The sequence below is a fragment of the Herpailurus yagouaroundi genome, unplaced genomic scaffold (genome assembly GCF_014898765.1).
Source record: "Herpailurus yagouaroundi ecotype Mexico unplaced genomic scaffold, PumYag 208, whole genome shotgun sequence".
Classification (NCBI taxonomy): domain Eukaryota; kingdom Metazoa; phylum Chordata; class Mammalia; order Carnivora; family Felidae; genus Herpailurus; species Herpailurus yagouaroundi.
In genome coordinates, this window is record NW_024412439.1 from 11243845 (window position 1) to 11271526 (window position 27682).

Here is a 27682-nt window from a genome sequence, read left to right on the forward strand (position 1 = left end):
CTCAACAGCGTTATTTGTGAAAGTGAGCTGGCCCCGGGGAGACTGCCTATCCAGCGGCTCTTGCCTCCTTTTTCTTGGATGGCCAAGCCCACTTCCAGCTTGGGAGGCTGAAAATGCCCAATGTTCACTCCCCGGCCGTTCCCCTAGCTGGGCACGTGCACTAATCCAGGCCAGTAAGGCGTTAGGGAAAGTCGTCTGGGGCTTCTAGGAAAGATTCTCTCTCCAGTAAAAAAGAGCTACCTGGGAGGAAATGCCCCTTTCTCTCCTAACTTCAAATGTTACCATGTGAGGATGTGATGCTTGGAGCTATGGCAGCTACCTTGTCAGCATGAGTAGTAACACGAAGAGAATCAAAGAGGAGTCACCCGGTGCTCCTGAGTCTTAGACCTGCTGAATCCTGGAGTGCTTACCTCTAGACTTCTTGTGTGTGGTGACACATTCCTCATTATTGTACAGTCTGTGTTTTGCCATCTAACCGTACTAACTGATACAAATGATTTGTAAAATGTGTTACTGTAACACCAGAGCATTTCCTGCAAACAATCCTATTTGTATCATAAAGATCAGCTTGACTGTTTCAAAGAGAACTATAATCTACCCATTTCTGATAGGAACACACCATCAGCTCTCAGAGAAGTTAAGAGGGCAGAGCACAGGAGTTTCAGAATGATGATCTTCAGACTCCATATGCTCAGGATGGACACTGTCTTCTGATTTCTTCCTTTATTTATCTGTCCATATATAGCTGATGGCTGACCTGGGGTTTCCTGTGGGACTAGAATACACAAAAAGGCCTTGTCGAATCTTACTGTATTTAATGCTGTCATCCAAAATGCTAACATCTTTTTTAACCAGACTGGCAAAAATATGGCTTTATTACCCATGCCTAGGATGAACTCTCAACCTAATCATACGTGCTCAGAGAAAAACTGCTTGCTTTTGTCAAACCGACTGGTGGGCTTTCTAGTAACGTGCGATGCCCAGTACACATTTACTAAGGGCCCACTATGTGCCAGAGCTTGTGCTGGGTATTGGGAGTAGAGCCGTGAGCCAGGCAAGTTCCACCCGAGAGGAGCCCCAAATTAGAAAGAAGGATGGAAAGGGGGCGCCTGGGGGGCTCAGTTGAGCAGCTGACTTTGGCTCAGGTCGAGCATCCACAAAGCACCTGGGTGCTGTGCTAGGAACAGAGAAAACCCTGGGGGAAAGAGAGACCCAGTCCCTGTCCCCACGTTACTCTCGGTCTGAGGCGGGGGAGAAGGATAGGTAAACAGGTTATCCCAGGGCGCTCCTGCTGTGAGAAGAGAGCCTCAAAGAGGGCACCACACTCAAGTTTTGGGTGCTGAGGAAAGACTCGGAGCAGAGACGGGAAGGGGGAGAAGGTGGGGAGAGATGTTCTAGGCAGAGGGAAGGTTACCACAGACCAGGTCATTTCAGATGGCCCGAGGAGCAAAAGTTTGGACGGAGTGGAAGTTGTAAGGGGAAGTTGACACATCTCGTAACCCAAGTTAAGGAGTTTGGTGTTTTTCTGAGGGCAATGGGTGAAGAAGAGATTTAAACAAGAGAATGAGTGGTTAGATGTTCCCTTTAGAAAGCTGTGCAGAAAGGGGACCGGAGAGTGAGATGCCAGTGGTGGGTGTGTGGGGGGGGGGGGAGGTGGGCCATCAGTTCCTTCTGGGGTGTGTTGACCTTGAGGGCCTGTCGGGAGGTCATGCAGGGGTGTCCTGGGGGCAGCCAGCCTGGGACTGAGGAGAAGGCTCAGCTGGAGCCTGCCATCTGGAAGCTGTCAGAATAGAGGGACGCTGAGCCCCAGGCGTCCCGGGACGGGAAGGGCCTGAGGAAGACATGTCTAGTATCTGCTTTTAACTCTCGTCATAGATGTGGGTGGTTTTCAGAAAATTTAGAAGAGGAAGCCACACAAGTGAAACACTTCTGTGCGTGGGCTTTTTTTTTTCCCCCCTAGAACTTGGAGGAAAGAGTCCCCTCTGGCTTACGGAGTCCCAGAGTTCCACACGGCTGCGGTTAGGGAACCCCCGGCCTACTATAAGGTGGTGGTAACACAGGAAGCTGGACGTCCCCGTGGAATCCAGGAAGACGGAGCCCGGAGGAAGCACATGTCCCCACTGGTCCAGCAGCGGTTGAGGCGGTAAGCTTGAGCGCACCAGGTGCCCGCCGTCCATCTCTTGCAAAGGAGCCCCGTCCCAGGGTCACTTCGGGCCTTTCTGTGGTTCACGGCACTCTCCCTGCGAGTCTGCTCGTTGCTGGGTTTCCCAGGGGTTGCTGGGAAACCAGCATCTCCAGTCTGCTTCGGAAGCTTCCGGTCCTGGGGCTCCAGCAGATCAGCGCCAGTTTCCGGAGCCTCCAAGCTGACTTGGGCCCTGGGGACCAGGGCACTTGTTGAACAGGACCGTGGTCCTCTACCCTGCCTCTCGTCAGCAGCGCCGCAACGCTGAGGGGTTCTGGGGACGGTGATCTCGGGGCCGTATGCAGGGAATGTACGCAGGGGAGGAAGCAGTCATGAGCGTAAAATGGGGGGGCATGAAGCCCTCAAACCATCGTCTTGAATCTGCCATTTAATCGTCCCTCTGTTTCCCGTTCCCTGTGATTCCCCCCCGCCCCCGCTCCGCATTCACACGTACTGCGAAACGATACCGCTACGTGTAACTTACGCACTTGGGTCCAGAAGGCCGCATGTGACTTTGTGGACCGTCACACGTTACCGGGAAGCACAAATCTGGGTGAGCATCTGAACCTCCGCGGTCCGCCTGGCCCACATCACGGGGCGGGGGGCAGGTCGCTGGGGTGTGGGGTGTGTGTAGGTGGGGACAGTTCTCAAGAACAGAAAGCACCACTCACCCTTGAAGAGCCTGCCGGGTGTGATGTAGTAACCTGCACACGGGAGCACTCAGCCGGAGCACTCGGTCGGATCTCCCACCCACGGCCCTGGGTGTGGCAGCTGGGTGGGCCCGTGGGGCCCAGCCGGGGATGAGAGCCTGGGTGTTCTGCAGAGTCCAACACCAAGAGCTGGGATCGCTTAGAACCGAACAAGAGAAGGGGAGGTGGGTGGGGGGGGGTCAAGAACGGGGTGCTTTGTCACGAGTGGGAGCCACGGAACCCCAGGGGCACCCCTCAACAGTAGCTGGAGGCCTGACCGCTCCGGGTCTCCAGGGCAGAGCTGCGGCCCCTTTCCTCTGGGAGGTCATGTGGCCGCTGGTGCCTCTCCGTCGAAGCCTCAGGAAATGTTTATTTTACACGGCTGCGCCACATTACCGCCGGCTCTGAGGATCCCGTTACCGAGGGGTTTCCGTTCTCGATTGGCGTGCAATCCTCCGCGTGAACCCTCCTCAGCTCGCCGGAAAGGAGAAACGGGTGTTTCAGAAGTGACGCTTCTCCATATTTGCGGGGATTTCGACATCATCATAATCATCTAGAGGCTCGATGTAGCTCGGGATGGAGAGGGTCTTATTTCTGACCTTATTGACCAGCGAGTATGTGGCCGGCGGCTGGCTCGGGGTGTCCTGTGGGACTAGAGCACACGAAAAGGTCCTTGCAGGCCAAGCTGCTGTGTGTTTTCATATATATATAAAAAGACAGAGACAGCGCAAGTGGGGGAGGGACAGAGAATCCCAAGCAGGCTCCGTGCTGCCAGTGCAAAGCCATACGCGGGGCTTGAACTCACGAAACCGTGAGATCATGACCTGAGCCGAAACCAGGAGTCGGACGCTCAACTGGCTGAACCACGCAGGCGCCCCCATATGTATTTTTGACTCAGTGACTCAGCATGATTTTCATGGGCTTGGGTGGTCTGGCTACTTCCTGGTGGACCAGCTCCCCATTTGATGGGGGACACTGTTGTACAGACAGGACACCGTCTCAGGATCAGCCGAGTGGGTGAATGGCAGACGGCAGTCAGACGCCCTGGCTCCCACGTCCCCCTGCCTGAGCCCGCACGACACAGAAAACGCAAAGCAGAGGTGCAGACGGCACGCTGACCCGAGCCAGTCCCCGAATGAGCACGGTCATGGGAGACCCTCATTCTCACGAGGAAGCGATACGAAGCTTGTTTCCTTTTTGGCACATCCCTCACAGTGACTTAGTGTTTTCCAGAACATTCCATGATTGCTCGGGCACGAATCTCTGCTCAGAAGGAAGGGGACAGCGGGGTTTGCAAAAGGTAGAATGAGTGAAGAGGGAACACGTAGCAAAAGCCCCAAGGTGGCCGCGGGAAGGAAGACAAAACGGCAGCTACACCTCAGACCCTCAGATGGGGTCGCCGCAGCCTCTGCCGCGACTCTGTCTTTCCCAAGTGGACCTGAGAAGAAGACTGCCGTCATTCCCTGCACAGCCCCGCAGGGAGACCCAAGTTCACATCCAGGCTCCAGCAGTCACTCGCTGTGTCGCCTTGGGTGAGACACTGAACTTCTGTGTGTCTCAGTGTCCCCATCTGTCAAAGGGGAATAATAAATGTGCCTGCCTCGTAGTGCTGTTGAGAGGCCGACAGGAGATCGTGCCTGTGAAGTGCGTCACACGGGCCCGGACACACAGGGGCTGCCCCATACATGTAAGCTATTATGTGTCCGTTCGGTCAAGACCTGAATTGTCTCCTAACCTCCAGGCACTGTTCTTAGTGGCCGGTAAACCGTGGTGAGGAAGACGAGAGGCTCCTGTTTCCCGGAGCTTCTGTTCCAGGGCAGGAGAGAGATCTTAAACACACGAGCAGCAGGTAGATAAGACGAGGTTGGGTAACTGCCTTCACGTTTCGAAAGGAAAGGTAGCGGGCTCACTTTAGAGAGGGCGGACGGCAGTGGCCGCGTGGCAGTGGGGAGGACAAAGGACACCACCACATGGGCAGCTCGAGGAAGAACATTCCGGTCAAGGGAACCAGGCAGGGATTTTCTGATGCAAAGTGGGGGAGTCCCGGTGACACCCCCCAAGTTCCTTCTTACTCGTGCTCCGAGCTGGGATTTGAATATGAACGTACACCTTGACCATCAGGAGCTTTGCTATTTGCTCTGCCCCCTTTTTAATTGATTTGTCTCTTTCAATTTTTTTTAAACAGTTCTTATTTATTTTTGAGAGACAGAGACAGAGCATAAGCAGGGGAGAGGTAGAGAGAGAGTGAGACACAGAATCGGAAGCAGGCTCCAGGCTCCGAGCTGTCAGCACAGAGCCCGACGCGGGGCTCGAACCCACAAACCGCGAGATCGTGATCTGAGCCGAAGTCGGGCCCTTAACCGACTGAGCCACCCAGGCGCCCCTGAGCTAAGACATTTAGATGAATTTGTTACCCTGCCCTGAATGTCACCAGCAGCAGATACTTACGGGTGTGTTCTGGGAAGAGCAAACCCCTGGGCGGCAGAGGGGGTAACTGAACTGGTGATTCATTAAGAACATTCCTGGCAAGACAGAAAGAGGAGGAGTCAGGTTGTGGTTTTGAGCGTGTCCGTCAGCCTACGAAAGGAAAACATCAGAAAACGGATGAACATTGAAACCTTCATTCCTAAAAGCTGGAGGCACTCTGTCCTTCTCTAGGTGTCGTACCCGTTTGTAAAGAAACTGTTTCCTCCAGCCCCGGGAACAGCTGGATTTGAGGGAAGGAAGGGACTTTGCTTGGAGCGCGTCCTCCTGGAATCCCCGGAGCTGGAGAGGGCAGGGGTGGGGGGAGGTAAGTAGCAGGTGTGTTTTCATTTGCAAGATACGCGTGTTCCTAACACTAACGGCACACACGGGGACGCACACAGCACGTCACTGCGTGTTCGGTGCATCCTGCTGAGATGCCTGCATGTGGCCACCAGATGACACACACGAGAACGTTCGTGGCAGCGTGAACCCCAAGCTGGACCCTACCCAAATGCGCATCAGCCGCGGAGTGGATAAATTCATGAGGACGAACCATCTGCAACCACGCACAATGACGTGCACAGAAACGTTGACCAACAGGAGCCAAACCCTAGATAACGTGTGCTGGCTGATTCTATTGCTTAAATTTTTTTTAAGTTTATTTATTTATTTTGAGAGAGGTAGAGTCAGCATGAGCAGGGGAGGGGCAGAGAGAGAGAGGGAGAGAGAGAGAATCCCAAGCAGATTCCTCACTGTCAGTGCAGAGCCCGATGCGGGACCTGAACTCACCAACCACGAGATCGTGACCTGAGCCAAAACCGAGAGTCAGATGCTTAACCAACTGAGCCAGCCAGGCGCCCCTGGCTGATTCCATTTCTAGAAAGCATAAAAACAAGAAAAAACTAGCCTTTCCTATTTCTGAGAGTGGCTATCTTTGGGGTATGGTGGCTGGAAGGGGATATAAGTCACTGAGGAACTGGTGATTCTGTTTCTTGATCTGGGCACTGGCCACCTGGGTCTGTCCAGTTTGTGGAAATTCACTGAGCCCTGCTTGACTTTGTACACCTTTCTGCATTCGTATCATACTTTGGTAAGAAGGTCCAACAAAGAGAGGCCACGGGGGAGCCTCTTGGCCTAGACCCACGATCCCCTCCATGTGCTCTGACCTCCAAACTGGAAGAGATTGTTCTCAGCCAAGTTTTGGCCCCCTGTATGTGGTTGAGCGCCCCTGGGGGTGCGTAAGCCTGTTGGGATACGTGGACAAGGGTCTGTGTGGCAAGAGCTCCACTGGTGGCCTCTGTCCACCCCTCGTGGCTGCTCCCAGGAGAGGAGGGAAGTTGATCTGCCTTTGGGAAGAACCTTCTTCTCCCACTGTCTCCTCCAGAGCCAGCCTGACTGCAGAAAACACACATTGTGCTCGAGTCTGTGCTGTTCAGAGAAAGGGGCTGCCCCACACGGGTGACCTGAGGCTCTCCAGGCCGCGCCCCGCATCGCAAAGTTTGCCTGGCTTTGAACTAGCAAATGCCCTTGCCGGTGGATAAGAGCCCCATTGTGCCACGCCGGGTTTATTCTCATTAAAGGCAATACTTTGTTACTCACCTGTGTGACACATTTGTCTTACTCCTCAAGGGGGTCAGAACCGGTGGGGAAGAGGTCTATTATTTGCTGGATCCACAACAAAAGTCACTCTAGGAAAGTACAAATTTGGGGGCGCCTGGGTGGCTCGGTCAGTTAAGCATTCGACTTCAGCTCAGGTCATGATCTAATAGTTGATGGGATCGAGCCCTACATCAATCTCTGCGCCGATAGCTCAGAGCCTGGAGCCTGCTTCGGATTCTGTGTCTCCCCCTCTCTCTGCTCCTCCCCCACTTGCTCAAAAATAAATAAACATTAAAAAAAAAAATAAAAAAAGAAAAGCACAGATATTGTTTCAGACACCGCATTACATTCCAAAGAAAGGACTGGACCTTGAGCAGCACCTGGCCCTTAACCTCTCAGCTCTCGGATTATCTTTCCTGATGGTAGTGTCTGTGTATACCTGGGCCTGGGTTCAGCTAGATGGTCTTTGCTAACAAGGTGACTGCTGGTGAATGCCTGCTTGTGTTTGCCTGGGGCCCCAGGTCATGTGGTGTATCAGCTTGGCCTCCGAAAGGGCCTGGGGATTGAGTAGCTAAAGCGGGTCGTGTGGGCGCTCTGTTGCCTGTGTGACTGACCCCCCCAGGAAAAACCCTCGGTGACTCTCTCTGGCGATGCTTTGCATGTGGTGCCGCACATCCATGCTGGGAGAATGAAGCACGGTGCACCAGCGGAAGACTCCTGGAAGCTTCCGCTTGGTTGCCCCTGGGGCTCCACCCTGTATGTGCTTTCCCTTTGCAGAGTTGACTCTGTACCCTTCTACGGTAATAACCCATAACCATGACCGTTGTAGCTTTCCCGGGTCCTGTGAGCCCTTCTCGTGAATCGTCAAGCCTAAAGGTGATCTTGGGGACTCCCGACACAGCAATCATAGAAGCTCCAAACAGATCACAAAATGCAAAAGTAAGGCCAATGGCATAGTTTCGTTAGGCACACAGCCTCGAGAGGACTACACTGGTGGGCCATCGAAAGGGAAGGAGGGTAGGGGTGCCTGGCTGGCTCAGTTGGTGGAGCCTACAACTCTTGATCTCAGGGTTGTGAGTTGGAGTCCCACCCCGGGTGCAGAGATTACTTAAAATCTTGAGGGAAAGAAAAGGAGGGAAGGGGGGAGAGAGAGGGAGAGAAAGAAGAAGGAAGAAAGACAAAGAAAAGGAAGGAAGGAAAGAAAGAAAAGAAAGGGAAGACCTAACCGCGAGGGGTCGGCCCAGCACACACAGCCTGACCTGTGACCTCTACCAAACTAGACCAGACAAAGACAACCGGGAGAGCGGAGCCCCGGAAGGTGCCCTGCAGCCCCAAAGCTCCAGACCCCTCCCCGGAGGGCGGGGCATTGGCAGACAAGCCGGCTCCCGGGCTGCGCAGATGCAGTGGGCTCCTCCCCCAAAGAGACGCGCAGGTGCACGGGCGCACGTGACCAGGCGGCTCTCAAAGCTGCATCTTGCGTGGGGCGGGGCGCTGTACTTACTCGTACGTCTTCTCTTCGTCGCTTTGCCCTCTTCCCAAGGGCTTGGCAACGTCCCACCTCTTGCCTAAGGGACCAAATAGGCATTAATGAGCATCTGGGAAGAATCAGCAGAAGGTGTGACTGTTAGAAGTCCGGAGATATCGGGCGTGTGCAGGGCAGGTGGGGGAGGAACCACCGGGGAGAAACAGACTTCGGGGCACAGGGCTGGCGGGCGGTGGAGACTGGCTTGGACGCGGGCCTTCTGACCACAAGCCCTTGCCCAGGCCGCCCGGCGGGGGGGCCCTGCTTGTCTCCTCGTCACCTCGTGCACCCCTGGCTTTCAGAAACATCCCTGGGACGGGTAACCAACTGTGTGCTTGGGAGGAAGCGAGAGGAAGCCCGGGGAAGCAGTTTGCAACCGGGCCGTGCTAGACGAACACGTCATTGTTCATTTTTTAACCTCCGTGGTAATAGTGGTGGCTTAAGGTCCAAGAGAACGGGCCGGGTTTTGTTCAGGGTCCTACTTCGTCTGTAGGACGGAGGCAGATGGACAGAGGACTATAGGAGGCAGAATATACTCTTTGTGTTAAAAAAATAAAACAAAACAAAAAGCCCACCACCACAAAAAGGGGCGCCTGGGTGGGTCAATCAAGTAAACATTCGACTTTGGCTCAGGTCGTGATCTCAGGGTTCAGGAGTTCAAGCCCTGGGTCGGGCTCTGTGCTGACAGCTCAGAGCCTGGAGCCTGCTTCAGATTCTATGTCTCCCTCTCTCTCTGCCCTACCCCACTCGTTCATTCTCTCTCTCTCTCTCCAAAATAAACATTAATGTTTTTTAATCTATAAAACAACACAAAAACAACTGCTTACCATCAAGGGGTTGAGGGCAGAGAACATTGGACAGGAAGCCCAGTGGACCCAAGTTCTGGTCCCAACTCGGGCACCAAGTCCTGTGAGGCCTCAGTCAAGCCTCTTCCTCTCTCTGAACCTTAACTTTCTTATCTCTCAGACAGATGGACGAGGATGACAAGGTCTCACTCCTTGTGGAGCCCGGACCTTTCGGCGACCGGCGAGCAGGGTTCTGAGGCTGTCCCAGACGCCGTGGCAGGTCAGTGCCTTGGTGGCTGAGGGTGGCCTGCCCACACTGCCCTGGGGGATTGGTGCATTCACCATCCCTGGGTCGCAGGGACGATGGGAGATGGACGGCAAAGTGGAAACCCCCTTGGAGATGATGTTAAGTTAGTGGAAAGGCTCCACGAAGGTGGAGGGTGCCAAGAACCTGGGGCCAAGGCAGCTGTTGTTCTGGGAGATTCAGAGTCTGACCTTAGAGAAGGCAATGGTGGTGGCCAGCGTGTCCATCGTGGACCAAGCCCATATTTCATGCCTCAAAAGTCTTTCTTTGTTTTTTTTAGAAAACTGCTTCGTTGGGGAATGATTGACCCAGAAAAGGCTGTGCGTATCCGGTGTATACAACACGCGTACTACTCGATGTGCTTGGAGTTGAGACAGCCTCTGACATCCTCTGGACTCGTGCTGTCTTCTGAGTCCCAAAGGTGAGAGCAGGGCCACGATGGAGAGAGAAAGCCGTGGAGGAGTGTGTGGCTTCTCACAGTTTCTGCTCCCACCCACACCCTGGGGGCCCCAAGAGTTCCTGAAGATTAGTAAGCCTCCCTCCCTTCGCCATGCAGATGGGGAAACCGAGGCCCAGACATGCAAGTTAGTGGCAGGGCTAGGCTCAGACCCAGAATACACGATTCTTAATCCAAAACTCAGCCTATTCAGGCCCAGAACTACGCTTTCTGCCTTGAAGAAGCACCGATGCCCGGATGACCACCCCAGCCCTCCCCGCCCTCCACCTGCCCAGGTGAGACCGCCATTACCTTGTCTAAACAGCTGTCTACAGGCACAGTACAGGATGAGGGCCAGGCTCACGGACACAGTGAAGATGGCCACAGCTAGGATGACCCAGAAATTGTCTCTCAACCAATCCATCGCGATGGGACCCTGAGAAGAACGGAGACAGAGGAATATGAGACGTGAACGGGGCGTCTGGGGGGGGGGGGGCGTTGTCTACCACGTTTTGGGGATACCTCTGCTTAGGGGTCAGGCAGGTGATGGCTTAGACGAACCCTGCCCATCAGCAACTGGGAGCCCTCAGGCGAGGCCCTTAATCTCCTCCGAACTCTGTGCGTCCTCATGTGTGGCACGGGAGTGACCCGTCTGCCACTCCCCAGGGGAGCCACGCGCACGGAGATCAGAGATGTACGGAGGAGGCCGACACATCGCTCTGTCTTCGGTCGTCAAACGGGCAGGGGAGTAACGCCATTGAAAGCAATAACTAATTGCATCACTTTTATATCCAGGGGGCAGCACAGACTTAAACCCCTGCTGTTTTTGGTGGGGGGGGGGGTTAGAAATATACCTTGATGAGTTTCTCCGAGGGAGGCGTGGGTCAGAAGGGGGAAGGTGAATGCAAAGTTAGTCCATGGGGGAAAAGTAACAGGAATTTGGGGGCTGGAAGCTGGCCAGCTCGGGAAGCAAGCAGAGAAGTCTGGCAGGAGCAGATCTTAAGTGTTCTCAAGACAGAAAAGAAAGAGTGACATTGGCTGTGGTGGCGGGCATTTCGCGATACAGTGAAACCTTGGATTGCGAGTACCTTGTTCTGCGAGCATTCCACAAGATGAGCTAATGTTTCTAATATGCTTTAAAAAAATTTTTTTAAATGTTTATTTATTTTTGAGAGAGAGACAGACTGCGAGCGGGGAGGGGTAGAGGGAGAGGGAGACCCAGAATCCGAAGGAGGCTCCAGGCTCCGAGCTGTCAGCACAGAGCCTGACGCGGGGCTCGAACTCAAGAACCGTGAAATCATGACCTGAGCCGAAGTCAGACGTTTAACTGGCTGAGCCCCTCAGGTGCCCCTCCGTTATTTCTCATGGGGAAATTTGCTTTGATACACAATTCCTACGGATTACAAGCGTGTTTCCAGAACGAATTATGCTCTCAAACCAAAGTTTTACCATATACGAGTGTATCCAGTCAACACGTTGTGCATTTTAAACTTCCACGGTGTTATTAAGTCAATTATACCTCAGTGAAGCTGGGGAAGAAAGAGAGGGAAAAAAAGCCAACGGTAAGAGTGCAGAAAGTGTGAGGCTTGTTAGAAAGTCCCCGTGGGAGGATGTCTAGTAGTTCCGTGGGACACTTGTGACTAATGTTCAGTCTGAAGCTGTTGCCTGTACCGTGTTGGAACTCAATTGCACAATAAAAGCTTGTAAGAGCAGAGCCTGGGGACTAATGACATGTGCGCTGTGGTTTCCCAACCAGGGATGACGTACAGACAAGTAGGACAGACAGCAGGTGCCAGGCCCCAGGCGGTTGTGGGATGGACTCGTCGGAGGAGCCTCCAGGAATGCAGGGGCTTTGTGGGAGGAGCGGGGCTCCCCTCATCCAGAGCGTGGGCGCTTTGCCTGTTCGTTTGGCTACTAAAGTAAAACGTGATCCTTGAGACCTGGCATATTCTGGGTGTGTGAGAATCAACTTCCTGTGTCATCACTTAGCCAGTGGAAACTCATGCATGTATTTTCATGTACAGCCCTTTCCAATTCGTGCTTTTGAGTGACGTTAGTATTAATGATATAAACAGGGACCCAGGCAGAGGAACAGGGACAAGGTTAGGGCTGCTAAGGCCATTGTTCCTACAAAACCATCGGACTTGGCTTACTATTTATTAGTTATTTATTTATAATTAAAACATCTTTTATTGTTTATTCATTTTTGAGAGACAGAGACAGAGCGTGAGCAAGGCAGGGGCAGAGAGAGCAGGAGACACAGAATCCGAAGCAGGATCCAGGCTCCGAGCCGTCAGCACAGAGCCCAACGTGGGGCCCAAACCCACGAACCGTGAGATCATGACCTGAGCCGAAGTCTGATGCTTGACCGACTGAGCCACCCAGGTGCCCGTTGGCTTACTATTTAAACACGTGTTTGTATTACTGGCAGAGTGTCCTCATTTATTACATTGTTCTATTATAATTTGGATTTTCAGTTCCAAGCTTCGTTTCTTTGGTGAAGGTTGGCTTGATCAAACACGTTTTTGGCTATTCATCAGGTTACATGGTGCAAAACCAAGCGTGTGTAACTTGTACACGCATCATTCTGCAGCTTTTTGGCTCAACTTTCCGCTCACCGTCATTTATCCACGGTGATAGATGTGCTGGGGATTCTCTCTTCTTTTTTTTTTTTTAATTTTTTTTCAACGTTTTTTTTATTTATTTTTGGGACAGAGAGAGACAGAGCATGAGCGGGGGAGGGGCAGAGAGAGAGGGAGACACAGAATCGGAAACAGGCTCCAGGCTCCGAGCCATCAGCCCAGAGCCCGACGCGGGGCTCGAACTCACGGACCGCGAGATCGTGACCTGGCTGAAGTCGGACGCTTAACCGACTGCGCCACCCAGGCGCCCCTGGGGATTCTCTCTTCAAAGACCGAAGTGTCGGCCGGCCAGGTAGCCCACCCCAGGTGTGCACTCAGCAGAGGCTGTGCTGTGGATCACCTTTTCAGGATGCACAGAAGAGAGCAACAGAGGCACACGAAGAAGGGGGAGAAGGGAAAGCGTGGAGACTGGAGGCTTGGCTCTCAGGAGGACCCTGTGAAATGTGGTTTTGCAGGGCCCGGTGAGGTCACAGGGCACTGGACTTAAGAGAATGCCACATATCTGAGGGTGGACTCTTTGTTTAATACACGTAATTGGGGGGCGCCTGGGTGGCGCAGTCGGTTAAGCGTCCGACTTCAGCCAGGTCACGATCTCGCGATCTCGCGGGATCTCGTGATCTCGCGGTCCGTGAGTTCGAGCCCCGCGTCAGGCTCTGGGCTGATGGCTCGGAGCCTGGAGCCTGTTTCGGATTCTGTGTCTCCCTCTCTCTCTCTGCCCCTCCCCCGTTCATGCTCTGTCTCTCTCTGTCCCAAAAATAAATAAACGTTGAAAAAAAAATTTTAATACACGTAATTGGAACCTGACCTTCTTTAGCTCTGGGGGTGGAAGGAAGGAAGGAAGGAAGGAAGGAAGGAAGGAAGGAAGGAAGGATGGACAGACAGATGGAGGAACAGATAGAATATTCTCCCGCCCATTTTCTCATTCTCTCTTCTCATACTCAAATGTGCATCTCCTTGTTCTTTTGTCTAGTTTGTCCTCCATATTTTCTACCTTTTCTTTTTTCTTAATCTTGAAGGATTTCTCCAAAAAGCAACTAAACATACTCTTTAGGGCTATAAAAGTAAACCCCAGGGCACAAGAGTTCAAAGCTGTTGCATCCGAGAGCACAACGGGGTGGGAGGATGGACGAGGGGAGACGGGGGGCTGCAATTTTCTGCCGTGAATCCTCCGAATCACTTGATTTTTATTTTTTTATTTTATTATTATTTTCTTTTTTGATTTTTAAAACTATGTGTATTTACTGGGACGCCTGGGTGGCTCAGTTGGTTGAGTGTCCGACTTTGGCTCTCGGTTCAGGAGTTCGAGCCGCACATCGGGTTCTCTGCCGTCAGCCTGTCAGCACAGAGCCCGTTTCAGATCCTCTGTCCCCCTCTCTCTGCCCCTCCCCTGCTTGCCCTCTCCCCAGAAAGTAAATATTAAAAAAAAAAACCCTGTGTATTTACTTTAATAAAAATTAAAAAAAAAAAAACAACCCAGTCAATTAACTGTCTAGCGTAGCTCCCATGAAAAGCTACTCCTCCGATTTCAAGTTCAAAGAAGTTTCCTTCTCCTCAGTTCCCTGGAGAAGCAGGGAAGAAGGATGATGTCAGAAAAGTGAAACCTGGGTCACTTTTGAGAACCACACAGTGGATGCATATCTTGCGGTTCTGTTCTTACAAACGTGTGGCATGGCTTTGCTTTGCTAGCCGATGTTTCTTCCTTTTTTTTTTTTTTTTTTAATGTTTATTTATTTTTGAAGGAGAGAGAGACAGAGTGCAAGCAGGGGAGGGGCAGAGAGAGAGGGAGACCCAGAATCCGAAGCAGCTCCAGGCTCCGAGCCGTCAGCACAGAGCCCGACATGGGGCTCGAACCCATGAACCAGAAGATTATGCCTGAGCCGAAGTCGGATGCTCAACCGACTGAGCCCCCCCAGGCGCCTTGCCAGCAGATGTTTGGAATGTGTTCCGCTTTCATCTGTCCGCTGACTGTGTCCTTGAGCGGCCTGCCCAAGGTCACCCGGCAGGAAGGAGGCTGAATGCTCTCCCTCTAGGTGCCAGTCCTTCCTTGCTGGTGTCCGTACGATGCCCTGAGTCATCGGGGACAGGCCCAGCGGGGTTCGGGACGCCTTCCTTTAAGGAGCACAGCCATGGTGGTGAGACGGTGGGGGCCACGGGACTCCCCAGGATGAAGGACCGGGGCCCACAAGTGGGAATAAAAGTCCCAGGTTCCCCCACAGCCCAGGGCCTGACAAACAGCACTGCTCTGAGACGCCTTCTCCGCAGAACCCAGACGAGCTTGTCTTTCTGGGACAGGGCGGCTGAGTGAGAAGGGTCCCGAGAGAACCCCGTCCTGTCCCCGCTGGGTGTCCTCTGGGCCCCAGGCCGGCTCAGTGGCCGTGGTGCTGCCCGAGAGGGGACACGGACGGGCTCTGGGCAGCGACGGCGGGGATCCAGCCCGCGGGGAGCGGGTGCAGGTGGCCGGCGGGACCGAGCTCACGCCCCGCAAAGTGTGGGAGCTGAAGGCCACCTGTGTCGGCCGCCTGGAGGGGACCGTGGGGCGCAGGGCTCCCCGGAGCTGAAGCGCGGGGCCCAGGGCGTCGGCCATCAGCCCGCAGATGCTGCGGGGCCTCTCAAGGGACCTCTCGGGCCGGGCGTGGAGTCTCCACCCCAAACCACAAAGTACCTCAGCAGGAAAGGCCACTGGTGGGAGACTCCCCATGGAGAAACGTCTGTCTGGCTGTCCTCGGCGCAGGGTGGGGTGCAGGGGTGCGGAGGCGGCCCCCACCCCTTCCTCTACTCACTCCCACTGGGGCAAAGTGAGCAGCTTTGAGTCAGAAACCGAAGCTTTGCAATGAGCCACGTTTTACGAATTGTGCTCAGCAATCGAAAGTAACTTAAAAGTTTTGGAATTGGACTAAAGCGTCTTTGGGGTGGCCGCCCCCCCACTGGGGCAAGAGGGGAGCCCCCCGGGCAGGGGCAGGAGCACAAGGGCATACAACAGCAGGAGTGCGGGGCCTGTCACGAGTCCCCGATGCCACCATCACGGAGCTAGAAATCCAAGCGTGGGCAGGGCTGTGTCCACCCCCAGGATGTGCTGCTTCCTGGTTCTGTGGGCTTCTAGAGGCCACTCGTGCTCCTGGCTCGTGGCCTCTTCCTCCATCTCCGAACCCCGCAGGGTGGTTCCTCCGTAGCCACGTCTCCCTCTGAGCTCCCCCCCCCCCCCCCCCCTGCATGCAGACGAGGATGACCCGGACGACCCCAGCTGTCTGTCTGCCCCGTGTCAGAGACTCCGATTTAACTGGCCTGCAGGGCCTGTGGGGCCTGGCCCTTGGGGGGTTTGTTTCTTTGTTGTAATAAAAATTTCCAGATGAGTCTAATACAAGGCGGGCCGAGGTTGAGAACCGGTGATCTACACGTTATCTCTTAATCCTGATGATGACCTTCCCCGAGTGGGTGGTGTTAGTTATCACGCTTCCTTTGCAGGTGAACAACTAGAACTCGGAGAGGTTAAGCGATTTGCTCAAGGTAACACAGCCCGCAAGGGACTAACGTAGGATTTCAGCTCAGGGCAGTCTGACGCCAGGTCGTGTGGTCACTTTACCCCATGAGGCTGCCGCCAAGCTGGTAAATGTTTCTTTTCATAACAGAACTGAAAGCGGAACCCTCGTTCAAGAGCTTCCAGCAGTGGCAAGACCTCAGCCTTCAGCCGTGCCCTGTTCGGTGTAATTACAACCGCGGTAGGAAAATGCGTCTCAGAAAAGTCACCCTCACCGTGTGCTACCCGGTGCCCTACGCGCCCCTCTCATTTAATCCCCTGCACGGCAGCTTGTGGTTACCACCCCATTTTACAGATAAGACCATGGGAGCTCAGAGATCTCAACTAAGCCAGTGAGCGGGAAAACCAGAAACCAAACCCAGGTCTTTGGGACTCCAGGACCCTAACTCACGACCCCCAAACGGGGGCTCTGGGAAATGTGTGAAAGCACAGATGCCAGTCCCAGGCCCCTTCTCTGCCCCCAGTTCTGATCTGTAGGTCCAGTGTCGGACTCGGGATCAGCATTTTTAACAAGCGCTCCAGTGGTGGGGGGCGGGGGGGCTCAGCCTCCGGGTGGGACGTCCGTCGGGCCAGTTGGCAGAGCCCCCCCCAGCTGGGGCAGGTGAGGAAGCCCCACAGTCAGAGGCGGTAGCAGCACTGGTGGGAGAGGGAAAGGCACCAAAAAAGCCCCCGAACCAAATGCCCGAGATGCTTCTCGTAATGCCCCCAAATTCCATCATCGACAAGTCACTTCTCTGCCAAGTTCCCCGCTCTCCCCACTTCCTCTCCATTCAAACTCATTTGCCTGGGTGTGCCAGACTCTGAGGAAGAGAAACTGATTTTTACTAGGGTGTGAATGACTTCCTTGGGTCCTCAGGGCACTGTGTTCCTTTCTTGAATTCCCTCAGGCATTGGCCAGAGCTGGGGCATCCTAGGATCTTGTCCAGAGTCCTCAGAGGATATAACCGAATGCGATTTAGGAACAAAGACTGTCTTATCCAGGCTTCCTCCTCCTGCTAGTCACCCCCCCACCCATCTCAGTGCTCTTTGCTCCCTCTTCCCCTTTCTCCTTAGTCATCCTGCCCTCAGGACAGACTCTGAATCTCATTCACACTGTGACCTCGGTAACTGATAACAGCTTAAGTGTGTGTGTGGGGGGGAGGTGCTCCACCATCAGAATGATGAAAACCCAGAAGGCAAGAGAAGCTGGGACACTGAGGCCGAGGAAAGGTTGCCTCGTCAGGGGCTGGGTGCTGGGCAGAGGCGGGGGGTGGGGGGGGCGCGGGAGGCAGACCCGCGCGTGAGCCCACGTCCCTTGACTCCGGCGAGTTACCGGACGTTTGTTCCCGGCGGTCCACACTGGCGAGTCAGCTCCGCCACCCAGAGCGGGGCCCATCTCTCTGCCACTGTCGCCGTCACCTGGAACGCAGTAGGCGCTCCGTGCGGGTCTGCGAGCTGATGAACGTGACCGGCGCCTCTCTCCCGGCCCTACAGGTGCGCTCCGCCTCCGATGATGCAGGCGGGAGGGCGGTTTGGGGTCTGCCTCCTAACCGTCCAGCCGCCTGGCCTGGCCTGGCCTCGCCACCCGCCACCGGCCGCGGGCATCGGGCGCTGGCCCGGGAAGCCGAGACCCTGCCCGCCTGCGCGCGGGTGTCTCTGCTTTCCTCCCGTGACGCACGTCCTCGCCCTCGCCGCGGGGGAGGCGCGGAGCCCAGGCACCCACCCGGCCCCGGCTGTCACTTCCCCAGAAGGCATTTCCGGGGAGGCGGCGACAGAGGTCCCAGTCCAACCCCCCCTGAGAATTCTGGAGACTGGCTTGATTCCACACTCGCTTCTTCCTGGGGTTTTTCCTTTCGTGTTTTTTTTTTTTTTTTAACCAAATTCTGTAGCGTAAGAAATAGCTTACGACATGACAGCCATGCATACGTCCACACGCAGGACACGTCTCCCGAAACGTCTCTCTGACCCCTGAGGAGCTCCAGCATTTTCGCCCCTAATCCAGCCTCGCTCATGAAAAAAGTATTGGGTGTGAGGCCCTGTGTTTCTTTCAAGACCCACGCTTCTGGTCAAGTCCTGCGTGATTGAAAAACTCGACTTTTTCTCACGAGAAAGGAATGATCTGAGATAGTCGTGAGTCCCAAAAGATGGGGAGAATGTGTGTGTGTGGGGGGGGGGACGGAGGGATGGGGTTCTAGGAGGCTGGAGAGGCTTCGGGGAAGTTTCCGTGGGACGAGGCAGGTAGCACACAGCTCCGCCGGAGGATGGGGCCCCACCCCTTGCTCGCTCGCTGCCTGGAGTTAGGGCTTCCAGGCTAATCCCCTTGGCCGAGGCCAGCCCTGCCCGAGACCACGAGGCTGTGGGGCACCTGCTGGGTCTCAAAGACTCAATGTGGGGGCGCCTGGGTGGCTCAGTGGGTTGGATGTTCGACTCTTGATATGGCCCAGGTCATGATCTCATAGAGCATGAGATCAAGCCCCACGTCGGGCTCTGTGCTCACAGCGTGGAGGCTGCTTGGGATTCCCCATCCTCCCCCTCTCTCTGCCCCTCCTCTGCTCTCTCTCTTCCAAAATAAATAAACATAAAAAGAAAAATGCTTAGTGTGGAAGGAAGAACATAAAAGATCTCGTTAATAAACGTTTATATGGATTACATGCGGGAAGGATATTTTTGATGTGTTGGGTTCAGTGCAATGTGTTATTAAAATTAACTTCAGGGGCGCCTGGGTGGCGCAGTCGGTTAAGCGTCCGACTTCAGCCAGGTCACGATCTCGCGGTCTGTGAGTTCGAGCCCCGCGTCGGGCTCTGGGCTGATGGCTCGGAGCCTGGAGCCTGTTTCCGATTCTGTGTCTCCCTCTCTCTCTCTGCCCCTCCCCTGTTCATGCTCTGTCTCTCTCTGTCCCAAAAGTAAATAAACGTTGAAAAAAAAAATAAAATAAAATTAACTTCAGCCTTTTCCCCCTTTCTTTTAATTCTTCTCCCTCCTGCCCCGCTCAAGCTCGGATTCTTAGCGCCTGGGGGTGTCGTGTCATACGCACCGACCCCAGCCCAAGACAAGTAAAACCGTGTACCGACAGAACGGAATTCGACAGAGGAATGGGAAAACAGGCTGGGATGTTCACGCAGTGGGACCCCATTCAGAAACGTAAAATGCGGATTCCCAATGCCCAGGACAGCACAGATGATGAGTCCTGGACGCAGGAAATGAAAGAGGCAAGGTGTAGACTGCTGCCCAACGTGTTGACTGTGCATCTAAGACAGACACGTTTCCCCGGTGTTAATTATACCTCATTAAACAATTTCAAGAAAGAATGAGCCGTGCGGCCCTTGGGCCGGGCTCGTGTCCCGCGGGTTTCGTAACAGGACTCGACCCTGTTCATTCGTTCTCACCCATCATAGTGGGTCGCTCCACTGACATATCTTTCTGCCCGGACTTAGAAACTACACCTGGGGCGCCTGGGTGGCTCAGTCCGTTAAGCCTCCGACTTCAGCTCAGGTCATGATCTCAGGTTTGTGGGTTCGAGCCCCGCATTGGGCTCTGTGCTGACAGCTTTAGGTTCTGTGTCTCCCCCTCTCTCTGCTCCTCCCCCAAGCACGTTCTGTCTCTCTCGAAAACAAACATTAAAAAAAATTTTAGGGGCGCCTGGGTGGCGCAGTCGGTTAAGCGTCCGACTTCAGCCAGGTCACGATCTCGCGGTCCGTGAGTTCGAGCCCCGCATCAGGCTCTGGGCTGACGGCTCGGAGCCTGGAGCCTGCTTCCGATTCTGTGTCTCCCTCTCTCTCTGCCCCTCCCCCGTTCATGCTCTGTCTCTCTCTGTCCCAAAAAAAAATAAACGTTGAAAAAAAAAATTAAAAAAAAATTTTTAAAAAAAGAAACTACGTCTATATGCAAGCAAAAATTAAAAATGGTGAAGGGGTGCCGGGTGGCTCAGTCGGTGAAGCATCCGACTCTTGATTTCAGCTCAGGTCATGGTGTCACGGTCGTGGGATCGAGCCCCACGTTGGGCTCTGTGCGGAGCATGAAGCCTGCTTGGGATTCTCTGTCCCCTTCTCTCTCTCTGCCCCTCCCTGGCTCCCAAGCTCAGTCTCTCTCTCTCAAAAAAAAAAAAAAAAAAATCATAAACCTTGTTCTGGTGCAGCTGTGGTGAAACAGATCCTTCCATGTGACCGCTGACAGTATATATAGATTTTGTTACAAGTTTTTAAGGGGCGCCTGGCTGGCTCAGTCGGTGGAGCGTGTGACTCTTGATCTCGGGGTTGTGAGTTCGAGCCCCACGTTGGGTGTCGAGTCCGCTTCAATAAACAAATGAATGAACTTACCAAAAAAAAAAAAAAAAGGTTTGTGCAGGGGAGCAAACCGTGACAACACACAGACGTCTCCTCTGATTCCGTAATATCATTTCTAGAAATCCAGCCTCACCAGTAATCCAAAGGAAGTAAAATTTAAATGCAGAACTATGTTGGCTTTGGCGCAAACAAGCAGGGAACAGGCAGCGTGGGACTGGGAGGAAATTGCACAAGGGCCCCTCGATGGGCTCGGATGAAGCAGTCAAGCAGTGGGGAGAAAACCCCGTGAAAAGCAGCCCGGGGGGGAGCTTCGGGGCGCCCCCCTTCGCCAGAAAAGCCACACGCAGCCCGTGCGGACAGCCCAGCCAGCCACCTGTGCGCAGGTCGCCCGCGCGTGTGGCCGGAGTCTGCCGGGACAAAGCACAGAGACCCCATCTCGGTTCTGTACCGAGGGAAAGACTCCTTTTCACCTCTGCCACCCAGCCTCCCTGTGAAGCGTGAGCGGAACACGTTTTCCAGACCTCACGCATCACGTCTCTCAAGAGCTCTGCTCCCCTTCCTGAACAGGTGGCTTTTCGGGCGTCTCCGCGGCATTCTATGTGTTGTGTCTGACTTCCGCAGAACCTTCCGGAATTGCGGAGTACTCGGGCTTCCTGAGTTATCCCTGGATGTCTGCAACCCAGAAGTCCTTCCTTGGGTCCAACCAAATTGTCTCGCGCCCCTGCTGGCTTTCTTGCTTGTTTGGTTCTGAGAGTGTGGGGGGCCCCTCTGGAGCCCTGTCACCTGGTGGCTGTCTGGCAACGGCACTGGTGTGGTCAGTGGGTGGGGGTGACGGCAGCGAGGCCCGAATTTCCTCTCTACCTTGTGTTCACGTCAAAACGAGACAACGGTAATGTTTCACAGTGTCTACGCCTGGGAAGAAAACTAGAAGGCCAGACGCGAGGCTCCGCCACGGCTTTTCCCAAGTGGCGGAATGTGGGGCCATTGTTCCTCTCTTTCTCTGGAGTTTTCCAGTTTTTCGAGGGCAGGAGGGGTGGAGGGAAGGGTCCTAAAGTGTAACAAGAAGTGGGGCGCCTGGGGGGGCTCAGTGGGTGAAGCGTCCGACTTCGGCTCAGGTCACGATCTCACGGTCTGTGAGTTCGGGCCCCGCGTCGGGCTCCGTGCTGACGGCTCGGAGCCCGGAGCCTGCTTCGGATTCTGTGTCTCCCTCTCTCTCTGTTCCTCCCCTGCTCTCTCTCTCAAAAATAAATAAAGATAAAACAAAAAACAATTAAAAACAAAACAGGAAGCCCCAGGCCTTGTCCTTACCACGCTCAGGGCGCGGGAGTGGTTCTCAGGACCAGTGATGCGAGACAAGATAGAACTGGAAATACCACGGGGAGGCCTCGGAGGTCATTTCCCAGCGGGCAGCGGCCGTTCGCCGGATGGGGATCTGACCCCGGGGCGCAGCCGAGCTCGACCCGCGGCCACCACGGGAACACACAGGATGCCTTACTGATCGCTGGACACGAGAGACACGGGCACAGAGATGCCAAGGCTGCGGGAGTTCTAGGTTTTTCCTGCCAGAGTCCCAAGATGCAGCTCGAGATCCGCCTTGTCACCCCCTCGCCCACCCCGTCCCCGACGCAGACCCGTTCGGGTCTCGTCGCTTATCAGGCACCGAAAGTCGCCGTCAGAACCCAGAGAGGGGGAACCGCCTGTGTACCGTTCATGCGTCTCTGTCCCCGTCCGGGTGTCATTTCAACCCGATAGGCAGGTTCCCCCGCCCTGACCTACCCCCGGGAAGGGGAGGCGCAGACGGGCGCAGGGATCTGAGGTCCCCCAGCCCGTGAGGGGCAGAGGGGACCCTCCGAGCCCAGCCTTGGACTGAGCTGCAACCCCAGCCCTCGCCAGGCGGTCGCTCGGGTGCCCCAAGCCCAGATGCTTACCTGGGTGGCGAGCGTGTCCATCTGTGAGCGGCTGAGGGGACAGCAGGGGCCCGAGTGTGGTGGCTCAGGCACAGCTGGGGAGAGGCCTTCCTCGCCCACGGGCTTCCCGCCCACCCCGGAGCAGTGAGCCCCAGCCAGACCACACTTCCCCTTCCTGCTCAGCCCTCGGGTGGGGGAGGCCCCCGCGCCCGCACGGCAGGCAGCCCACCCCCCTCCAGGGAAGCTGGTCCCGACGCTTCCAGGGGGCACGATCGCTTCCTGCGAGGCCCCGCCGAGGACCGGCCTGGTCGTGGGGGGCCAAGCCCGGGGGCAGGCTGGGCAGCGTGGCTGGGGCGGCCGTGGGTCCCTGCACACCAGCCTGTCCGAGCGAGCATCCCTGGCTGCGGCAGCCTGGCCAGGGGCCCCAGAAAAGCGAGGACGCCGGTTCCCACCCCGAGACACCCCCGGCGAGCTTCCCGTGGGACGGACGCCGGAGGACACTGTGGCCAAAGCCTGGGGCTGCCGGCCAGCTTCTGTGGGGAGGCCAGGAGCCTGCTGCTCTGGGCCCCGGGGCCCCCGCTGGCCGTCCCGGCAGGGCCGGGTCCCCGTCGGCCCGGGGACAGTTGCCAGGGGCGCCCACGACCCCGGGGCGGGCAGCCGACCAACCATTTTGTTGACCTGACCCTTCTCGCTGAAACAAACAGCCTGGCGGTAAAAATAGCCACCCCGGTGCGCTGTGTCTGCCCGGCTGCCCGTGACCGTGACGGTACCCTGGGCTTTCTGGCAAACGCTTACCCGCCGGCTTTCAGGAAACAAGATTCCTGATCTGCACGGTTTGCGAGTTTCCAGGGTTTGGACAGTTGCCTCTCTGGCTGCCTTCCAGCCGCCCCCAGGACGGTCCCCGGCTCGGCCCGGGTGGGGGCTGTTCCGCATCTCCACTGGCCCCGCGGCCAGCACCCGCGCCTTTCAGCTCTGGGAGGTTACGGCCTGAGTTGGCTCCGGGGCCGGGGCGGGACTTGGAGCCCCGCGGCTGTCCGAGCGCAAAGTCTGTGCTCTTTCTTAGGAGCTTCGAGCCAAAGTGGGGCTGCTCAGAACCCCCCCTAAAGGCACATTTAAAACGATCTTTTGGGGGGACGCCTGGGTGGCTCGGTCGGTTAAGCGTCCGACTTCGGCTCAGGTCGTGATCTCGCGGTCCGTGAGTTCGAGCCCGGCGTCGGGCTCTGGGCTGACGGCTCAGAGCCTGGAGCCTGTTTCCGATTCTGTGTCTCCCTCTCTCTGACCCTCCCCCGTTCATGCTCTGTCTCTCTCTGTCTCAAAAATAAATAAAGGTTAAAAAAAATTAAAAAAAATAAAAATAAATAAAATGATCTTTTGGGGGTGCCTGGGGGCTCAGTCAGTCCAGCGTCCGACTCTTGACTTCGGCTCGGGTCATGATCTCACAGTTCGTGAGTTCGAGCCCCGCGTTGGTGCAGAGACTGCTTGGGATTCTCTTCCTCTGTCTCTCTCTGCCCTTCCCCGCCCCCAAAATAAATAGATGAACACTAAAAAATTGATCTTTTGGGAAGTGAACACGTGCTTCTGTGGGCCGAGCTCATCCTCTGACTCCTCGGTTTGCGTCCCGCTGACTCACCAGTAAGTGGTTTCAGTTGCGTTCAGGGCTGGCCCTGTGCCAATGACACAGTGGATTCGACGCGCCTGCTGACCCCCACGTGCATCCGGCACGCCAGGCCCAGACCCGGGGTCGGCGGGTCAGAATCCCAGGCGTGGTTCGACAACAGCCCCTTGTACGGGGCTGAGCCTCAGTTTCCTCGCCGGCGAAATAAGAGAGCTGACTGGTGACGCGAGGTGCCCCGGGGACGGAGCCGTGGAGCCTCTGCTGTGATCGTCCGCTGTCCCCAGTGGGGACGGGGTGCCTTCGCGGCTCCCCTCCCGGACCGCGGCGCCCACACAGCCCTGGGCGCGACAGAGAACGCCCGGTTGGGGTGTGTTGCCTGAGACAAGAACCCACGCCGTCCACCCAGACAAGTGAGTCACACACATGGAAGGAGGCGACCTCCTTCCAGCAAACTCCTGCTTCACCGGGCCCGGTGCTGGGCGGGGAGGGGGTCAGAGCCAGCTCCTGCCCCCAGGGAAGTCTCTCAGAGTGCAGGAGGAAGGTGAGGGCAGGACAGAACGCGGGCCCCAAGCTCACGGGTCTGTACTCGGAGCCCGGCGGGTCAGGGTCCCTGGTGGAGCCCACCTTCTCCAGGACAGAAGGGTGCACGCGTAGTTACTGTTGGGAGCAATGGATGCTGACCCTGTGGGAACACAGCAGCGGCAGGGCTGGGTGGTCCAGTGGGGGCATTTGAAGTGGGCCTTGAAGAATGTGTAGGAGTTTGCCCAGTAGAGAGAATGCGGACAGACCAAGGCCTAGTGTTTGGAGAGCAAAGCTCGGGGCCCTCACCAGGGCTTGTGGGTCTGCCTGCACTGTTCCCCTGGCCCCGCCGCTGTCTTGCCACCACGAGATGGGGCAGGAGGCTGGGCGGTCTGTTTGGCTTTCCTTCTGCCCCGGGCAGGGGTCACTCTGCGGGTCCAGGCTGGTGAAGAGGCCCCAGGGCTCCGGGAGAACGGGAGACGCCCCCTGGTGGCCGTCCGCGGTGCCTCTGTCCCCCCCATCAGCGTCCTCCCGCCCTGTCTGTCCTCCAAAGGGGGCTGGCCCCAGAGACCCTCACCTCTGGAAGCCACAGAACCTGAGACGGTCAGACTGGAGGGAGCTGGGAGGGGGGCGCAGTCCACTCTTCACCCCGTGACCCCACGTCCATGTCGGCACCCACGGCAGCCACATCACACGTAGAACCCTAGTGCTACATCTCGAGTGCCCGGTGACCGTTGTCATGACAGCGGTTGAAGAAAGGGCTGGATGGGGCCATCTGGGCAGAAACAATGCTTTGGGCTGGGGGTGCGGTGGTCCACACCTTCTAATCTGGAAACTGCTAACGGGGGGAGTGTGGTTCCCAAACACAGAGCTGGGAACGATGGTGGAAGCCTGCAACCCCGGAACCGTGGAGGCTCGGAGCTTGATGCTGGTAACATGGGGAGCAGCGGGCAGCCTGACGTGGAGGAGAGGGCACCCCGTTCCCAGCTCGCTAAATAAATAACATAAAATGTAAAACGTAGAACTATGACACTTGTCGAAGAAAACATAGCACAAAATCTTCGTGACCTTTGGCTCAGCAAAGATTTCTTAGGCACTACATCAAAAGCACTGTCCATAATAGGAAAAAAGAAATAAAGAGGACTTCATCACAGTTAGAAGCTTCACTTCAGGGACTCTCGAGAGCATGCAAAGACGAGCCACAGACTGGAAGACAATGTCTGAAAGTCACATATTCGAGAGAGTCTTGTGTACGGAGTATTCAAGCATATAAGACTTCACGGTAAGAAAACAAACAATTCAATGAAGAAAAAAGGGACTGGGGCGCCTGGGTGGCTCAGTGGGTTGAGCGTCCGACTCTTGATCTCGACTCAGGTTATGATCTCACGGTCTGTGAGTTCGAGCCCCGCGTCCGGCTCTGTGCTGACAGCTCGGAGCCTGGAGCCTCTTCGCATTCTGCGTCTCCCTCTCTCTCTGCCCCTCCCCCACTCATGCTCTGTCTCTCTCTCTCTCTCTCTGTCTGTCAAAAATAAATAAAAACATTAAAAAAATAAAAATAAATAAAGATAAGTAAATGTTTAAAATTTTTTAAATTTAACAAACGGGGGAAATATTGGAACAGACATCTCATCAACTGGCCAACACGCCCACAAAACCCCCCTCATCATCCTCAGTGACCAGAGGGTGCAAACAGAATCCTCAGGGATCCAGACACCTGTCAGAGTGGCCATGTTTCAGAATTTATCAACTTGTACGCTTTATTTATTTATTTATTTATTTATATTATTTTTTTAAAATTTTTTTCTAACGTTTATTTATTTTTGAGACAGAGAGAGACAGAGCATGAATGGGGGAGGGTCAGAGAGAGAGGGAGGCATGGAATCCAAAACAGGCTCCAGGCTCTGAGCAGTCAGCACAGAGCCCGACGCAGGGCTTGAACTCACGGACCGCGAGATCACGACCTGAGCCGAAGTCGGCCGCTTAACCGACTGAGCCACCCAGGCGCCCCTATTTATTTATTTTTTTTAAGATTTTAGTTTTAGGTAATCTCTACACCCCATGTGGGGCTCGAACTCACAACCCGGAGATCAAGGGTCCCGTGCTCCACCCACTGAGCCAGCCAGGCGCCCCTCAAGTTGTACCCTTTAAAGACGCGCAGCTCGTTTTATGTCAGTGAGACCACAGTAGAGCTGTTTTTCAAGGTGAGTCTGGCGGGGAGGCTGGGTGTCTGCACTGGGCACTCGGGGACTGGGGGTCTGTCTGAGGGGCAGCGACGAGCAGGGGTGGGGGCAGCGTTGTCTGGAAGCAGCCCCTTCGGGAGGTGGCCGTGGATTCCAGAGGTCAGAGGGAGGAAAGACCGCATCGGTGATAACTGGGGCCTCAGTCCCTGCCCCCGGGGCTGTAACTTGATAAATCCGACCTGGGGCAGGGAAGGCCTTGGGGCTCAAAAAAAAAGTACCCTGCTAGTCTGCTTCCTCCTGGTTTCTCCCAGTGTCTGGGGTCCCGTGGCCATGTCCCTGCTGCCCACCCCAGACCCCTCACTCCGCGGCCTCCCCTGGCTGGCGGGGGTGGGGGTTCCGGATCCTGCCCCAGCCCTGCCTCCAGGGCCGGCGAGCGGCTCTGAGTTCACCTCCCTGGGGCCACCGTCCTCCACCCAGCTGGCACTGATGGTTCTCTAAAGTCACCTCTGACCTCTCCTCTCCAGCTTTGCCCCGCGACTTGCTTCAGGGAGCCTGGCGTCCGTGCCCCACTTTCCTGCCCGTGTCCTCACGGCCCTGGTCTCCTGCCTCAGCTCCCTCCCGAGATGCCACCGCTGCCCCGATTCAGGTGACAGAAATCTAAATATAACCGCGGCTGCCCGGCTGGCTGGCTTCCTATGCGGGATGGCCCTCAGCGCTCAGCCGCAGCCTGGTGACGCAGAGAAAGGGGGTGCGGCGGCGGGAGGCAGCATATGGCCCAGGGAAAGCAGGGGGCCAAGCCCCAAGCGGGGGGCAAGGCTGAGAGCCGAGCAGGGGGACGACGTCTCCAAGGGATGCATCCCCTCGGGTGTGCTCTCCCCCTGGGGGATCTGCAGGGAACCTTCCGCTGACATCCGACGACTAGCCCAGGACCGGCCCCAAACAAGCGCTCCGTTCTGTCTCCTGTGTGTTCATTCGGGCAGCAGATATTTACTGGAACCTTGACCCACATCCTGCTTCCAAGGACGAGACCAAAACACTG

General features: G+C 55.7%; 1 protein-coding gene and 1 long non-coding RNA gene across 4 annotated transcripts; one reads left to right on the forward strand and one right to left on the reverse strand.

Moving 5' to 3' along the window:
- Positions 1-704: 704 nt before the first annotated feature.
- Positions 705-22452, reverse strand: SCIMP (SLP adaptor and CSK interacting membrane protein). The gene is made up of 5 exons (XM_040453498.1): positions 22351-22452; positions 10296-10419; positions 8438-8501; positions 5320-5393; positions 705-3523 (listed from the first exon to the last, which is right to left on the reverse strand). The coding sequence occupies exons 1-5, from the start codon at positions 22369-22371 to the stop codon at positions 3372-3374; spliced, it is 435 nt and encodes a 144-aa protein (XP_040309432.1). The 5' UTR covers positions 22372-22452; the 3' UTR covers positions 705-3371.
- Positions 3654-19655, forward strand: LOC121016069 (uncharacterized). 3 transcript variants are annotated; one of them, XR_005784091.1, is made up of 5 exons: positions 3654-4720; positions 9429-9523; positions 9828-9968; positions 16252-16341; positions 19147-19655. It is a non-coding gene; the product is annotated as an uncharacterized LOC121016069 (long non-coding RNA). The 3 variants fall into 3 exon arrangements; XR_005784092.1 differs by lacking the exon at positions 19147-19655 and having other exon boundaries at positions 3654-4515; positions 4613-4720; positions 16252-18606; XR_005784090.1 differs by lacking the exon at positions 19147-19655 and having other exon boundaries at positions 16252-18606.
- Positions 22453-27682: the final 5230 nt, after the last annotated feature.